General features: G+C 38.7%; 1 protein-coding gene across 1 annotated transcript; it reads right to left on the bottom strand.

The window, feature by feature from the left end:
* Positions 1-996: 996 nt before the first annotated feature.
* On the bottom strand, positions 997-17,566 carry ipcef1 (interaction protein for cytohesin exchange factors 1). Its single transcript, XM_034194793.1, has 11 exons — positions 17,330-17,566; positions 13,963-14,016; positions 11,071-11,110; positions 10,619-10,788; positions 7,233-7,306; positions 6,357-6,428; positions 6,186-6,250; positions 5,558-5,682; positions 4,824-5,145; positions 2,413-2,603; positions 997-2,325 (listed from the first exon to the last, which is right to left on the bottom strand). Exons 2-11 carry the CDS (start codon positions 13,984-13,986, stop codon positions 2,119-2,121), a joined length of 1,290 nt encoding a protein of 429 aa, XP_034050684.1. The 5' UTR covers positions 13,987-14,016; positions 17,330-17,566; the 3' UTR covers positions 997-2,118.
* Positions 17,567-17,967: the final 401 nt, after the last annotated feature.

Genomic DNA, 17,967 nt, shown 5'->3' with positions numbered 1-17,967 from the left:
AGTCCCAATGACAGTATTAAAATTAATACAGCAATCAATATTTTATGACAGATTACTACCAAGAAATAAAATAAAAAATGCCATGAATGGCCCAAGCAGAGGGTCACCCCTTTGAGTCTGGTCTGCTTGAGATTTCTTCATCAAATCATCAGAGGGAGTTTTTCCTTACCACTGTTGCCTGTATGCTTGCTCTAGGGGTTGTTAAGGTTTGACCTCACTTCTGTGAAGCTCCTCGAGGGAGCTTTGTTGTGATTTGGCACTACATAAATGAAATAAATTGAAAGCTGAATTAAACTGAATTGAATTCATGTCCTCTTCTCCATTGTTTGAGTTTTGACTCCTGAATCCTTCAACTCCGAGTCATCAGCGTTAAAGTCAAGTGACAAATCATGCTTTTCATGATTTCAGTTGGACTCAAATCCAAGTCCTAGACATTAGTACTACAAGTGTAAAAAAATAAATGGCAATTTCTTTATGTCTTGCTTTGTGTTTATTTGACTTTTTACCAAAATGCATCAACTACACTAATAAATACTGCAACTGAATATCAATAACACAATTTCTCATCAATACCTTAGAGAAAGATTATAGGCATTGTGCCAGTAATTTTAGATTTTTTTAACATTACTTTGTGTGTGTATATATATATATATATATATATATATGTATATATATATATATATAGTTTAGTCTTTTTTTCTGTTAGGTTTTAAGCCTTGCCACAAATGATCTCAATGCGAAAATTTGCTGCTGCTTCTCAGCTTGCGATGTAAATTGACGAAAGGACAAGTTTGCAATAATTTGCAGAGTACAGTGCTGCCCCCTTCTGGATACAACATAGCACCACTAAATAATGTTTCCACATTGTAAATACATGCTTAAAATTGTGCAGTATGTTGAGTTTTTATTATTATAATGTTAAAACAAGCCTGTATTCTCTGTATTCTCAATGAAGTTGTGCACAATTGTACAACCAAAAATCAAATGGCAGCCCCTGGGGGAAAATATTCAGTGTTGCTGTAATACTTTATTTCACTGTATACAAATAAGCACAGTGACTTTGACATTAGAATCTCTAACACAGTTAACATCATGTAACCACGTAACAAATGACAGTTAATGCTGAACATACACAACAGACAAAACACATTTCACAGTGTAAAACTCATCTGCTTGGTCTGAGCTTGATGACCCTCTGTCTCTGGAGGTGGAACTGCTAGTTTTGTGGCCAGACCGTGTGCACGCGAACATTTCAATCTGCCTCGCACCATGACCTGAATTTATGAGTCTGCTAAAGTTCTTGTTTTTCAGGGGTTTGTCTCCAGAACCATGAAGTGTCTGCAGCATGCACATGGCTAAATGCTCAATTGCTGTTGTCCAGAAAAATCTAATGTTTTCAGTGCATTTGTACCTTTACTTTAGCTGTTGTAGAGTTGATTGACTGGCAGCTAAATTAATGGTCAAGTATTTTGAAAATAAATTAAAGTAAAATTGTTGAACAATCTGTGGTTCTTAAATGCAAAACAATGAGCTGGTTTCTCTGTTTTATATTAGTGTAAATGAAATATATTTATGGTTTGTACTGTTAAAGCACACCTTAGTGAACCAATAATAATAATAATAATAATGACGAGCTAACCTGAAACCACTATTGCCAAACGAGAAAAAGTAAAAAAAATAAAAATGGAATAGAAATGGTGACCAACAATTATTTTCATCATCATAGGCCCTGTTATCCAAAATTACAAAAATATTAAAATTTCAGCAGCCCAAAAGTAAAACGTGAACAGGCAGCAATCGTCCACAACACCAATAAGAGACTTAAAAACATACTACTGATCAAATCGTAATCAATAAACATACTGAAAAAAAATGCGGAGAATGATGTAGTCCATCATTCTGAATATTAACACTAATTATTCACAGAAATACAACATAAAACATTACTTGCAAAAAATCTCAGATCAAACCACAAAAGTAATACTTAATAATTAAAAAATTTTATGTGACCGTCTGCTTCCTCATCATGTTTACTCGTCAAAGTACATGACGTCCATTTACGTGACGTAGCAGTTTTTGTTAATTGCAGTTTGAACGTGAAGTGCAGGTGCACAGTCTTCACAAACTGGTCTCCACCGCAGCAGAAACGACGGACGATGATGACGAAGGAGCTTTCGTTGTCTCTGTCGCCTCCTGCTGCTCAGTTTTTGGACAGATCTCCTGCACAAGGACTGCATGAGCCTCCTTCCACTGTCTGAATTTGTCTGATGTGAGCTCTGGATCGGACAGCACCTGCTCGATTGCCTGTAAGTCCGCCTCTTTTGACTGCATCCATGGGGGAAAAAAGAAAATATGAAATATCTGCACAGCTTTAGGGTTTTCTTTTGGATGTGTGTGTTGTTAAATACATACCTTTAATGTACTGTTGAGTGTCCTGATGAGGTGCAGTTTGTTGTTGACAGTCTGGTTTTTACAGCGTTTTATAAAGGAGGCCCTGAAGTCCCTTTTGGTGGATGGTTTTCGGTCTCCTATTGGCGAGAGACTCGCCTCTTTCAGATGAATGTACAACTTCTCCATTTCGTCTGAGCTGGTCTCCCCATGCCCTGAAACAAGACAAAGTTCAGCTGGAATGCCATCAAATCCATGTTTTGCAATTACTAAACCTACATTCTGCAGTGACATCTCCCCAGATTACAAAGGGACATTTATGCATGAAATATTAAAACCATATCAGAACAATACGACATTAAGCAGCAAATATAAAAGACAAAAAGAGACCAACGAGCATGTTATCAAAACATCTCTGCAGGCGGATTAATTTCTATGTTGTGAGCAACGCTTTTGACTAAATATTTTTATTGCCAGATGTTCTTGAGGCAGCACGGTGGATTAGTGGTTAGCACTGTTGCATCACAGCGAGAAGGTCATGGGCTCGATTCCCACCTGTGGAGTTTGCGTGGGTTCTCTCCGGGTGGTCTGGCTTCCTCCCACATCCAAAGACACGCAGGTTAGGTGGACTGGAAACTTTAAATTGTACGTAGGTGTGGGTGTTTCTGTCTATATGTGACCCTGTGACAGACTGGCGTTCTGTCCAGGGTGAACCCTGCCTCACGCTCTATGACTGCTGGGATAGGCTCCAGCCCCCCACAACCTTTAATTGGACTGAGCATTTGAAGATGAGTGTGTGTGTTGTTCTTGACACCAAAACAAACCCCACACACACACCTCATGATGCTGCGTACATGAAGTAATTGAATTATGACACAGTTAATGTTGGCGAGACAAACTGCACTTCAAGCATGTGAAAAAAAAAAAATCCTACAATGTGACTGGTACACGTTTTCTACATTACATCATGTGTTTTGTGTGGTGTTTTATATTTATATGTTATTGCGTGGCAGAAGGGAACACAGACAGGTTCACACAGGCATGCACACACAAAGATACCTCTGTATGCATAGTTTACTCAGCACAAACAAAATCTATTCCATACTCAGATGTATTTCCGTGTTTGTGACTATCCATCCGAACACCCAAAAATAAACTTTATTTACACAGGGTGGGTTTTTTTTTTTATCTCAGTTTTTTTGTGCATGCATACCTTGATACAGTGCAGATGGTTATGATGTTCACAAGAACTAATCAAATGTTGGAACTATCGTATTTTCCAGAATATGTCACTTATTTTTTTCTGTATGTGGAACTCACTTTTTAACATAGCATTTCACTGGGGTTGACTTGAACCACAGACAGGAACACAGTGCAGCACATGTTCACACCACAGCATGTGCTATTAGTTAAGATCAGAATTTATAAATTCCAAAAATAAGCAAGATGGACAATGAACCAGGTACTGGACAACACACTTGATGTTAATTGATGCCGTCTGGACAAAAGAACAGTGGATTTATGCAGAAAGCCTTCAGCTTGTGGTGTGTACCATAAGGACTGTTAAATTCCAAAAACAACTACGATGGTCAAAATAAACATGAAATGGACAACATATTAGATGTTATTTGATGCAGGTGACCACGGTGTACTTTTAGTATTGGTGTTTATTCTTTTATTATTGGAATTTACTTTGATGAGTGCACTGATTTCTGTGAAAACCCTATATAAATTATTGTTGTTGTTAATTAACAAATGCATGTTTTTTTGTTATACAAGTTACACTGGAGCATAAGTCACAGGATGCACCAAAATAGGAAACAAACAAAACCAAAACAAAAACTTATACTCCAGAAAATGTTAAATGCACGTTGTGCGATACGTTGATGCAGCACTAGTATATCATATCATCATGGTATTTATGGGCAGCACTGAATGCAATGTGTTCTTTGAAGAACTGCAAGTAGTTTAACACACAGGTCAGGAGCAGTCAGGTGACAAACCACCAAAGCATTAGTTTAGTGGACAAAACCCGCGGACCCGTCCCCTGGTGCAATCATTTTATGCAGTTTGATAAACAGTTAGGTGATGCCACTTTTTCAGAGCGAGTTTTATCACCAGAAATAGGACCATTTTCAATGTTTTTGTCTTCTGTCTCTCAGTAGGAGTATTTTTGTGTTCTCTAGATTGACAAAAACCTTCATGATGTCCTCGTATCTCATAAAACCTACTGATTTTCTTGATTCAGGAGACTTTAATTTTGTGACAAAGAAACCCTACAATAAGGAAATTAATGTTTGTTTTGCAAAAGATTTGCATTTGCAATAAGCTGTACCAAGTTATCCAAGAAAATCATGCTTGTAAAGATAAAATCAGGTCTGCGTAATCCGGGTTTAGAATGGGATCAGATCCTGCAGGACAACAGAGACGCCTACCTTGTCCCAAGTTATCAGGAGGCATATCGTCCTCAGCAGAGACTTCTTCATTGGATGCCATGTCTGAAGAGTCCTGTGGGTGGGCGTCGCCCTCCTCTAACATCTCCTCGTGTGGCAGCTGGTGGGAGTGCACCTGGACTGAGCAAACCACTGCCGTTTCCACAGCGGCAGGAGACGCCTGAGAGACAAGGTCCAGCCAGGACTGCCGTTGCTTTGCGAGCGAGGAGGCCGAGCTCTGTGATGTCATCGTACTGATAGGCGTGGATAGCGAGCCGTTGGTGTCACTGGAGACCGCGACTGAGTAAGGCGGTGGAAGTGTGCCCTGAAAACCGTAAAACACCAACAAAGGGTCATTAACAAAAAAGCCGCCAAAATATGAGCTTTAAATGTCTCTAAACCAAAGATAAAATGTGTTAAAATGGCTTTAAGACATTTTAAAAATCACTTTAATAACAATTAAAAACCAGATATTTGCTGGTTTTAAACCACGACAAACTGGTTTTGACCCACTGACAGAAATCAACTCTCTGCATCTTTCAGTGTGATTTATTTATTTCTTAATCATTTCTTACCATTTTCTGAAACATTATGAATTAAATGAATAACAATTAAAGCTTGCTCTGGGGGTTGATAAGGTTAGACCTTACTTGTGTGAAGCGCCTTGAGGGAACTTTTTTGTGATTTGGGACTATATAAATGAAAATAAATTGAAAATTGAAATTAATCCCACTGACCTGATATGTGCTACCAGGCGGGCCGGCCTGGTCCACAGTGTCCTGCAGGCTCTGTTCAGAGTACGGCGGAGGAGGGATCTCCGTGCTTTCGGCTTCTTCATGGTCGCTGGCTTCACTGTAACACTCTGAACACAAAACGAGCAACAACACAAAGTCAAAACCCACAAAACAGATTCACAATCGACAATGCGCAGTGCAAAGGCCTAGCTCCGCCCCTTTACTCCAGATGTACCACCAAATTATACAGTATTGGCTCATGGCAAGACTCAACATTTTCACCAGGGTCCTTTAGAATCAAAAACTGCTTCATAATCCACACACACATATACACACATATATATATATATATATATATATATATATATATATATACATATATATATATATATATATACACACACATATATATATACACACATATATACATACACACACATATATCTATATATAATTAAGTTTATCTGACCACACCCTCCAAAATGGGTAATTTATTCTCAAAGCCTCCATGAAATGACAATATTGAGACTGAATAACACCAAAAATTCAATGCTGTTAAACCAAAAACAGTTATTTTTATCTAAAAAGGTCTTTTAAATCAAAGAGTAGAAATTAAATCCTGATTGCTCACCAGCTGCTGTGTTTCTCTGTGCCGCTTCATATTGAATGGACGCTAAACCAAGTTTGTTCAACCATCTGAAAAAAAAAAAAAAAAAAAAAAAAAAAATCAGACTCTGGAGTTTCTGACAACACAACAGCAAGGAGAAAATTCTACAGGACGCATTTCTCTGATTTGACTCACAGGTTCATCTCCTCGTGGCTCTCAGCAGCAAAATAAAACATCATGACCTGTGGGTGGCAGACTTTGAAGGCGCTGCAGAAGACAGAAAACACAGATGAAGGTCAGATTAGAAGCAACGGAAACATTGAGATAAGATCACCACACCGCACATACGGCAGCTTGAATTTCATCAGATTCACATCCAAACTGACTGAATCATGTCAAAATGTCAATCATGAACAAATACAACCAGTATGGTACTGTATGGTAGGCCTGTCTGAAGTCAGCTGAAGGAGACTAGTGAGGGAAGCCACCAAGACATCTCTGAAGGAGTTACAGGCTTCTGTGGTTGTTACTGGAGAAACTGTGCATCGTGCAACATTTGTCTGTTGTATCAGCAGCTAGGCTGGAGTGGAACAGAAAGATATTAGGACAAGAAAACATACTCTAGGACCAAGTCCTCCCTGTGACCGTCGCTGAAATTTCAAATCAAATTTTAAGAAAGTCCTTCTCTGCTCCAGTCCACCATGAAGCTGTATAACTGGTTATACAACAGACAAACGTTGCATGAAAGCACGAAACCCTGTAAGTTCTTCAGAGTTGTCTGGGTGACTTGGTGGCTTCCCTCACTTGTATCCTTCTTGCACAGTCACTCAGTTTTCTTAATGATTGATGTACAACAAGTCCAAGATGAATGCAGTGAAAATATTCATAAAAGTGATGATTTAATGTAAATTTAATCAGGTGGTGTCAGTAATTATTTTTTTAATTTCACTTGAAAGATTTTGTTGTTTGGACATTTTATTAAATATTATGAAGATGCTAAATTGGCTCATTTGTGTTTAAACTGATGGTGGTGAATAACGGCGATCAGGGCGGTGCAGCTGTAAAACGTACTGTTTCTTCTTGCACTCGATGGCTCTGTCAATAATGAAGTTGGCGAGGTCGATGTAGCCCTCAGCCTTTTCCGCCTGCAACACACAGATTGAACACGAGTGTGAACATTAAAGCAGCAACAGTTTCAAACCACTTCCTGTCTGCTGTTACACGGCGGAAAGCTGCTTCTTCTATTCTCTCACTGTCTGCCAAGCAGAGCCAAACTTACCGCCATTATGTCAGTTACGTATGCAGCAGTGGCTGATTCAAGAAACGTGGCAGCAGCAAGAATGACACACTGGTAGCAACTAGGGGATAAAGGACCTTGCCCAAGGGCCCCTAGTGATTTTCCGGTCAGGCTGGGATTAGAACCAAGGACCCTCTGGTCTCAAGCCCAACACCTTAACCACTAGACCATCACCTCCCTATGACTATATTTGATGTGAAATATGTGAACAACCCATATTATGCCCTTCACAAATGAGAAAAAAAGTTAGACAGTTTGAGAAAATCCCCTTTTTGTGCTCAAAATGGCCTTTTCTAGAGCCCGACCGATATATATCGGCCAGCCAATATTATCGGCCGATATAAGCCCTTTTCAAAGTATTCTCTATCGGCCGAAATTTTGCCGATAAAACGCTGATAATTTCTCATAAACAGAACAGTTACTGAAATAATGTTTGTGTCGGCTATGTAAAATGTCCTTGCACCATTTGTCCAGTAGACGGAGCTCTGACTCCATTCAACTGAGAGCTGCTTACACCCCTGCTTAAATGTGTTCATCACTGGCCCCTGTAGTTCGCCGTCACACTGCACTGATCGGCTGACAAAAGCATACAAGTAAGTTTATAAGGACGTTGTTTGTAATAACTTTGCGATTACATTCACCTCACATTTCTCCCATTTCAGTTCAACTCAGTTTGATTAACTCAGTTTATGTAGTAATGTGTCAAATGTGCTTTACTGTGTCAGTCACGCTTTTTATTAAGAACACGTTGAGTAGACCTTATTTCAAGCATGAAAAACTTTCGTTTACTGCTAAGAGGTTGAAACATTCAGATTCACTGGTCGTCCGGAGCGGTTCTGGGAATTACTGCCGTTTGCCATTAACCCTCTGGGGCCGACGCCATCGTATACGATGGCTGGGACCAAGCTTTACTAAATTGTAAATAACTTTTTAATGATATGGCATAGAAACTTACTTTTTTTTTGCTGAAAAGGTAACTCCGCGGACTTTCGATCCACCGTCGGCCACCTTGGTACTCCTCATAGAAGATGTGTGATGAAGTGCGCAATGTGAGTGTCCAATCGGAATTGGTTCTCTGTCACATGGTTTTCCAAAATCCAATCATAGGGCAGATTTACCTGACGTGATATGGCAAAGATTGTTTTCAGGCGTGATATCTTACTAGTTGGCCCGTTTGAATAGCCCTCTAACTGCTCCAATTGCATTTTTGCATTTTTTTGAACTTGAAAATTCTTCTCTGTTATAAAGTTAATCAATATGAGGACAAAGCTTCAGCTTTTAGCTCATACCTTTTTTGTTAATGGTCCAAAAAAGAACATTTTATTCATTTAAAAAATAATAATAACACTATGTAACAAATTTTTATTTTTGTTTTGTTCCTGGGTACACAGTGTGTTTTCTTAACCTGGTATGCCTTAAATAAATAGAAAATAGCTGTTATTCCACAGAAACTTTGCTTCTGTGATCAGGACAATGATATTTTGAAATTTGTCTGTTTTCAAGAATATTCTTGATTCGCCTTCATTACTACTGAGTAGTCTTCTAGAATATTCTTTAACTGCTAGAACTGTCCAGAATTTTCTAGAAGTTTCCAGAATTATCTAGAAATTTCAAGAAACTTTTAGAACTTTCTAGAACGTAAAAAAATAAAAAAAAAAATAAAAAATAAAAGTTTGTGCTGAATGTAGTCATTTTTCCATAGACTTTAGACATAAGCAGTTGAAATATAACACTTAGAAGCCAGGAACAAAAATTGTGTTACATAGTGTAATGATATCGGCTGATTTATCGATTGTCATTTTTTTCATCCAAATATCGTTATCGGCATCGGCCTCAAAAAATCCATATCGGTCGGGCTCTAGCCTTTTCTGCTTAAAAATGGCCGACATTTCCAAACGAACGAATCTACAAATATGATTTTTAGATGGGAACAATTTCAATGACCCATATTAATCCCTTGCCAAATTAGATTTTTGAAATATCACAATTAACAGATGCTGACGACGACGACGGCCACCACGCCATGACATAGGGTTAGTGGCCTATCGGCCGGTAACCCAACAACAGATCCAAATTTTCTGTCGCTGGACAGGTCTCCTGCAGCCCGCTGACCCTGCCTGCTGCCAGACTTGCTTGGCTGCTTCCAGAAGTGCTGTTCCTCTCCAATTACATAAAAGAACAAGTGTGTCATCAACCCTTGACAAGTTGTCACACATTTGCACACTTTCTGACTCTCAGAAACTACATTCAGAAGTGTTCGAGACGCTCGTGAGGACTCTGTGACTATTTAGAGACAAAATGTATCGTGTTGAATTCTCTGAGCTGTTCAAAATTCATTTAACACCAGAGAGACGCCCTGTGACTCGCACAAGGAGAATGCAAACCCCTGCGCAAGTTTGCAAAATTTTGCGACTTCCCTCACAAATGCCATTTATTGTCGTAGCCCAGTAACCTATTACCTTCAGCATGACAGATGATACAAACTGTTCCTTTTTAAAACCCTATGAGCTCAAACAATTTGTATCACTTTTTATCAAAATTAGAACAACTTCAACTTTTGACTACTGTTCAAACCAAAATGGACTTTTGTCACCATTTTTGCTGTTTTTACCCCAGAACATTCAGTCATAGAAAGTCCAAATGATACCTTTTAGGAATTGCTATGATCAGACAAATACTCTGATTTACTTTTCAATATGACTGGAGCATTTTTTGACCCCTCTGTAACCCTTCGTTGACCCCTACCTGGTTTTAGTTGCCACCATACCTTTTTGTGTAGGCCATGGTCTACGGAGGCTGGAATATAAGTGTTGTTGGTACCGAAAACCTGCTTGGCCCAGAGTTAAAGTCTCAACTTGAACATTTCAAATGAATAGCAGGTAGAATATTCCATAAAGCCGGAGCCGATGGGCAACACACAGTAAACCAGCGTCCTGAGAACTAAGGGCATACGCACATAAAGCTCCACGAGTTCAGTCAGGTAAGCCGGTGTAAGTCAACGGCAAAACTGCTAAATCTGTTCTTGTACAAAAAGTGAGCCAATGAAGGGAGGCCAATCTGAATTTCCTGAATGTGGTCAAAACTCTGGCCACCAAACTCTGAATATGTGTTGCCGAGTGCAGTTCATCTGTACGGTCATAACTTTGAGAATATGACTCACCAGCTGGTTGCTGTACCAGTAGAGCGCCGTCTTCTTCAGCACGAACCAGTACTTCTTCCATTTCATCCCCAGGAAGCCTTTGCTCTCTTTCTTCCTGTAAAGCCAGCCCTGGTGGTCCGGCTGACCCAGCTCCTTGACCGAGATCCGTCTTCTGCTCATTGTGCCATTGCCTGTTCACACAAAACGTAAATGCACGTGAATGCACAGAGTCCAACTGCCCTTTGATAAGCACCGACCACCACGAAGACCCAACGAAAGCAAAGCTGCACTCTACAAAAGAACCTGAGTGTTCACACTAAAATGTGACACCGCTGCAGATGGCAAAAACAGAAGAAGAAGTGAAGTGAAAGTAGCAGAGAACTGCTTCTCTACACCCCAATTGTAATGTCACTTCACGCACGCCCACAGAGGGTCCAAATTACAGCTGAGGGCACAAAGTGGTGACAGCTTACCTCCTCGAGTCTTCTTCTTGGATCTGTGCCGGAGGGAGACCTTCACAGAGAGGACAGAGTGTAAGAAGATAAAAAAATAAATAAATTCACAAAACCTACAACTGAGATGAAAAGTCCGTCTGGAACATCCTGTTTCTGACACCAAATGTCACATGCTGTGTCACACATATATATATATATATATATATATATATATATATATATATATATATATATATATATATATATATATATATATATATATATATATATATATATATATATATATATATATATATATATATATATATAAAAACACGCTACCACACACACGCAGGCACCCACGTGCACACGTAGTCCCTCTGACACACTCATACGTGACTTCATTTTCAATCTTTACTCACCACTGTTTCTTTGTCTCTTTGTAAACAGCCTGGAGCCCACAATTTTTCATTTATCATTATGACAATTTTAAGGAGGATTCATATCCTCATAGGGAACAACTGATTAAATTTTCAAGGTCATAGGTCAAAGTTAAAGAAAATTGGAAAAATCCCTCTTTAACATTGAATGAATTTTTAAAAAATCATATCTCTGTCAAAAAAGATAACATTTCTTTCATATCTGACAGCATTATGTAGGATGGTATCCTTTATCAACTGACAAAGTTTGATCCGGATCTGATCCAGATTACAGATTTTGTGGCCATTTAAATTTGACATTGAAAACCCCATTTAATGTATATTTTACATTATATCTTAATCAAACGTGCCCCAATCACTCTCATATTTGAAAGTGATGTGCAGACTAGCACTCACTATCACCTGATAAAGTTTGATCTGGATCTGATCCAGAATGTGGATTTGTGGATATTTGAATTTTATGTTGAAAAGCCTATTTGGTGCACATTTTGCATTATATCTCAATCAAAAGTGCCTCAATACTCTCAGTTTTCTGTTATGGGTTTACCTACAGCACCAAAATTGGATGGAGGTTCCAGTTTCATGCCTGTTTGTCTTCCAGTTATCAGTCGGAAGTGCCAAAAAGCAATGACAAATTATGCACAACAGAAAAAAACAATGTTCTGTGAAAATGACCTGAAAAAGAATTCAGAAACTGAAAAAGTTGAAAAAACCTGACAACACCACAACAAAACTTCGATTCAAGTACATCAACTAAATACATACTACTAACAAAAGTCACTTCTAACAGGACTTTGACCTTGAAACTTTTTTCCAAGTGTTGGCAGAAGTTTGCGCTCTAGTAGCGCAATGCTCTAGTTTCCTCTCTGCTTTTCTCCTCTGTACTTTTGCTGCAATACACACAAAAATAAAACGACATTCGGCCCTTCACCAGTTCCTCGTGTCACATGACACCAACAATCCCAGAGGAATCACTCAATCTGGATTACACCACACAGACTAGGCATAATTTATTTTAAATTTAAGATTAGGAATATCAATAGGAGATTATTCTGTTTGTCAGGAGTATACATCACCAGAGACATAAACCGGAGTTATACAATCTGGGTGTTGATCTAGATCAGCCTGACGTGATACTAGAACTGAACTTTGTGGAATCCTACCTTGTGTAAATTCAGATCTTCAAGTCAAATCCAGGAAATGTCAAAAAGATAAATACCACTGAGTTGAAAATAGTCTTTACAGTTACACCTTGTTGGAGAGATAAATATGAAAAATTATAGGATCCACATTGAGATCGTCCCCCAAATCCACTTGTTTGTAGACCTGAAACCAGGTGGAAAACCTGAAGCAGACAGGGATCCATATCTCTTCCTCTGCATGCTAAATATTTACCTTTGTCATCATAAACCATTAGAAGCAGAAGTGAGTCAGTCATTAAAATGTGAGCATAGGGCAGCAGATAACTGAAACAATCGTGCAAATGGTGATTCAAGCACCAAAGTTGGCACATATACTCCTTAGACATTACTCTTTTGAGAAGAAGAAGAAAAAAAAAAAAAGACTGGCCACTTGTGTTTTCAATAGGCAGCCAGGTAGGGGTCAATTGAAGAATTACACAGGGGTCAAAATTAAAAATGCTCAAATCATTTTGAAAACACCACCACATTATTTGTCTGATCATAAAGATTGCAAAAAGGTATAGTTTGGACTATCTATGACTGAATAATCAGGGGTGGGGTAAAAACAACAAAAATGGTGACAAAGGTCAGTGTCAGTTTGTACAGGGGTCAAAAGTTAAAGTTCCTTCAATTTTGGTAAAAAGTTATGCAAATTATTGGTTGAGCTAATAGGATTAATAAATGGAATAGTTTTCATTGTGCTGAATGTTTGGTCTCCAAAGTAAAGGTCAAACAAGGTCAACGTCAATTGGATTCTATGACATGTGACATATGTTACTCCGTAACATGATAACTAAGCATGATACATGGTCCAAACTATTCCTTTTTAAAACCCTGTTAACTCAACTAATAATTTGCATCATTTTTTTTTTTTTTACCAAAATTGGAACAACATTAACTTTTGACCCCTGTACAAACTGAAACTGATCTTTGTCACCATTTTTGCTGTTTTTACCCCATAACTCCTGATCATTCGGTCATAGATAGTCCAAACTATACCTTTTTGGAATCTTTACGATAGACAAAAAATGTGGTGTAGTTTTCAAAATGATTTGAGCATTTTTCCATTTTTACCCCTGTGTAATTCTTCAATTGACCCCTACCTTTCCACCTACTGAAAATTCAAGTGGCCAGTCGTTTTTTCAAAAGAGTAATGTCTAAGAAGTATTTCTGCCAAATTTGGTGCTTGTATCACCATTTGCACGATTTTGCTCTAAATATTCTCTTAGCTGCTGCACTAGCAGTTTGAGTTTGGACTTAATCTAAGGAAAACCCCTGGGTTTGGCTGTGAACGTAGAAGCTTTACTTACAGGATTGTAGTCATCAGCAGCCATCGAGGGGGGCACAGATATCGGAAAGGCAGCCTGCAGACACAAACCGAGAAACACAATTTACCCAACAGCATGCCCACATAAAGCCAAAACAGCAGGTTTCTGTTCCGGAATACTAAAAATAGACGTGATGTCACAGACGGGCAGCAAAAAAAAAAAATTTCTCCAGCTGCTGGAGTCCTGAGCACTGAGGCACCCGCCTGCTGGATCACTTCCAGAGAAACACACCACACAGCCAACATGTCCTCGCTGATGTTTCCTCAGAATGCAAGTGATACTCGTCATCTGATTCTCCTCAAGTAACACTTTAAGTGATACAAAGTCATTCCCGTGGTACCCAAGGACCTAGTGCCAGAGACATCCAGTCGTCACCGTCAGGACCTCAGATTAAGTCTCACAACCATACACTCTGCTCAGGAATCACCTGGAGCCAAAAGACTTGGAATTTCTTTCTCCTGCAAAGTTGTCCAGTGACTTCATGAGTCCATAAGCTCTTCCCAGGCAACTCTTGTTCTCAAAGGTTGAGAGCCCAGAAACATGAATATCACTGCCGTCACGATAACTGTGGATAGCAACCCCATATTTCCATATGATCTGGCCAAGAGGTACCACATATACCGAAAAGTACAGTACAATGACCCCAAGACAAATCCCAAATGGAGAATAAACAAACAAACAAAAAAACGAACTATGTGCTCAATATGATCATAGGATCTCAGCCACAAAGACCAGATCAAATGCCAAATGCTGAATTAAGTGCCAGTAATGGTAACACCCAAGGACAGCTAGTGAACGCTTGGTATTTTATAGCCAATATCCTCAGTTCTACATTAAGGGGTGGTGGCCAAGTGGTTGAGTGTGGAAGGTTCCCGGTTCAAACCCCGCCCCTGCCTCATTTCTCCATGTCATGTGTAGTTGCATCAGGAAGGGCATCTGCCATAAAACATGTGCCAATTCATCATGCAGATCCACCTCGGATTTGCTGTGGCGACCTCAAGTGAAAACGAGGGAGCAGCCGAAGGGACTTACTTTAACCTCAGTACTCCATTAGAACTGAAGATACCTACAACTTTAAGCAATGGGTTTGTCATTGTATCCCACAGCAGCCTGTACTCAATGTTCTTGATCTGGAGCAATATCTCCACCTGGTGGACATCTACCACAAATGCAGGTACAATAGAATTTCACCAAGAGCTCTAGTCAGATATATATTTTTCAGTATTTTAAACCTAATATCTCAGCAATCTGCCCTCCCAGACTGAAATGTTCGAGCATCTTAACAACCACTGTTGTTGAAAGTGTTGGTTTCCCCGCCTCCAAGCACAGGACTAATGGAGGCAGTCAGTGAGTCTGGAAATTTCCATAAATAACTTTGCAAAAACAAATGCATGTCCACTGCTAAAATTATGGGCTCTGGTAGATACAAGTGAAGACTAATGAACCTGGTATTTTGGACCATGCTGGCAACTTTTAATAAGCACAGCAACTATAAAATAAAATCAGACAGGCCTATCAAGTTACTTGTAAAGTCTGTAAAGTCATCCTGGTGGTCAGTAAGGTCACTGTTACCTGTATGAACTAAACGACAATAATAAGATGACTTTGCAGACCACAAAGCATGTTTATTATGTGCCAAACAATCATGGCTTTGAAGATGGGCGACCTCGAGGTTTGAGCAATAGCATTTGCACTCCAGAGTTCTATATTTATGTATTAAAGCCAGCAGGTGAATCCACGTGACGTTGTTCGATAACCTTTCCAGCACCGCAAGTTAAACTTATCAGGAAGACAGATAAACATCAAAACTTTTGATACTTTGTAATGTATCACCAAAACGAAGTGACACAAGTAATGTTGAGAAATCCACTCTGCCATTATTGACCAACTTCCTCTGCACGCTTGAGTTCCTTTTTTTTTAGAAAGTAACAAAGCTGCCAGAACACATCAGACAACCTGGTTTAATCAGATCTCACACCTAAAAAGGGAATAGTTTTGCAATTATTTAGTCTTTAAAACACTAGAAAATTAGTCACACATAAAATTTCCATAACAGTTTTGCACGACCAAAAGAAACAAATGGTGTTTTATCAACTTACATTTGTCAAGTTTACACCATTTTAAAATCTCTGTTTTAAACCAGATTACACCCAGTTTAAGTTTAAAAAAGTAGAAAAATAAAAATATCTATCATTTACAAAGGCATTTTAGCAATGGTTTACATTTTTTAAACAGGTTGAAAGCTGATTGTCTCACATTTATACAGCTTGTGCCAGTTAGCATCATTTAAAGGGGTAGAAAATAGATCATTTGTAGTTTAAATAATTTAAAACTAAATTTCCTCTGGTTTAAACTACCAGTGCAAACACATCTACTAAGGAAGGAAGAACAATCTGTATTTTATCCACATTAAAATCACTTTTTCTTGGTTGCAGACATTGGAAATCAGTTCAAAATGTGAGATGTACCAGTTTGAAACACTTTTGAAACAGCAGTGTAGAGAATCTCTGCTTGGATTATAACAAATAAAAGCAGGTTTTTATTTCTTGAATTACCTAAAAAACAGTTTAATCCTTTTTGAATTAATCAATGCGGTATGAGAACTATTGAGGGTCTGTAAAAAGTATGAACACAATTTAAACCTGTTAAGACAAGTTTTAAGATACTTAAAAAGCAGTGTAAATAATCTGAAATTTTTGAAAGCATATTATCCACCATAAAGTCAGTCTGTCAGTATATAATTATTTACATCCAGTCAACAGAAATAAAATCTGTTTTAAAACAGCATGATACATGTTTGAAGCAGTTTAACAACACTATAAATTAATCTCTCTTGGATTATGACAAATTAAATGAGATTTTTAGAATGTAACCACATTTAAGATAGTTTAAGACATTCTTTAATTTATCATTGGAGTTTGAGAAAAGCTTAAATGCAGACTACAAAGTCAGTTTAAGATATTTGCCAATTTATAGCTATTTAAATCCAGTTAAAGGGGATAAAATCTGACTTAAACCAGTTTGAAACAGTTTAAAGTGGTTTAGACCTCTCCATCCTTGTTATACAAGTTTTAAATGCAGGTTACTCAAACCTGGGCAAACTTTGACAATTTATCTTCATTTTAAGAGACTGTTTTTAAGATAGACTGAGGATTTTAAAAAAGTTTTCCCATTAACAGTTCTCCTCGGTGTTTATCGTGTAATCCAGCTCTGCCGTCTGTTCGTGCAAACGCAGGTCGAGCTTGAGGTGCGTAAACATAAAAGTACAGATGTGGCTGAGGATCAGGGTCCCTGAAACCCCCCACACTCACCGCGCGCGACCAACAAACACAGAGACGACCAATCATACCTGTTCTCCCAAATGTTTACAAACAGCCGCGATACGCGTCGTCTGGAGCTTACACGATGTCACCAAAACTGCTGCAAACAGTTTTGATCAACCTCGCTGCCTTTGTACTGCACAAACGCTCAATTTCTCGTTTTCTGTGTGTGTGAGAGAGAACCTGATGATCAGCAGAACACAAACCACAGTAGGAGGCAGACGCTATGACAAACAACTGTGACAAGCCGAGACCTGAAACTGTGATTTACATTCAGCGCTGAAAAACCAACAGGAACAAAAAACCCATTCGGTGGTTATTAATAATCACTCAAACCATTAAAGAAAGAAAAAGGACAAAGTTTGCCAGTAAAAGGTTTTTGTTGTTGCTTTGTTTGTTCATCCACCATGACATCATAAAACCCATAAACTACATCCAAAAAGAACCGCCAGCACACGGTAACATGGGTTCCTGGAATCAATTCAATCAATCAATTTTTTTTTTTTATATAGCGCCAAATCACAACAAACAGTTGCCCCAAGGCGCTTTATATTGTAAGGCAAGGCCATACAATAATTATGTAAAACCACAACGGTCAAAACGACCCCCTGTGAGCAAGCACTTGGCTACAGTGGGAAGGAAAAACTGCCTTTTAACAGGAAGAAAC

Source organism: Thalassophryne amazonica, chromosome 19, assembly GCF_902500255.1.
Source record: "Thalassophryne amazonica chromosome 19, fThaAma1.1, whole genome shotgun sequence".
In the NCBI taxonomy this organism is placed as follows: Eukaryota; Metazoa; Chordata; class Actinopteri; order Batrachoidiformes; family Batrachoididae; genus Thalassophryne; species Thalassophryne amazonica.
This window is presented reverse-complemented; position numbering and strand designations above follow the sequence as displayed.

Bases quoted from the DNA above. Each gene is read 5' to 3' on its own strand.
- ipcef1 (XM_034194793.1), bottom strand. From the start codon at position 13,986: ATGGCTGCTGATGACTACAATCCT. The intron at 11,111-13,962 runs GTAAGTAAAGCT...CTCTCTGTGAAG, and splicing joins CTGCTGATGACTACAATCCT to GTCTCCCTCCGGCACAGATC. The intron at 6,429-7,232 runs GTACGTTTTACA...TGTCTTCTGCAG, and splicing joins ATCGAGTGCAAGAAGAAACA to CGCCTTCAAAGTCTGCCACC.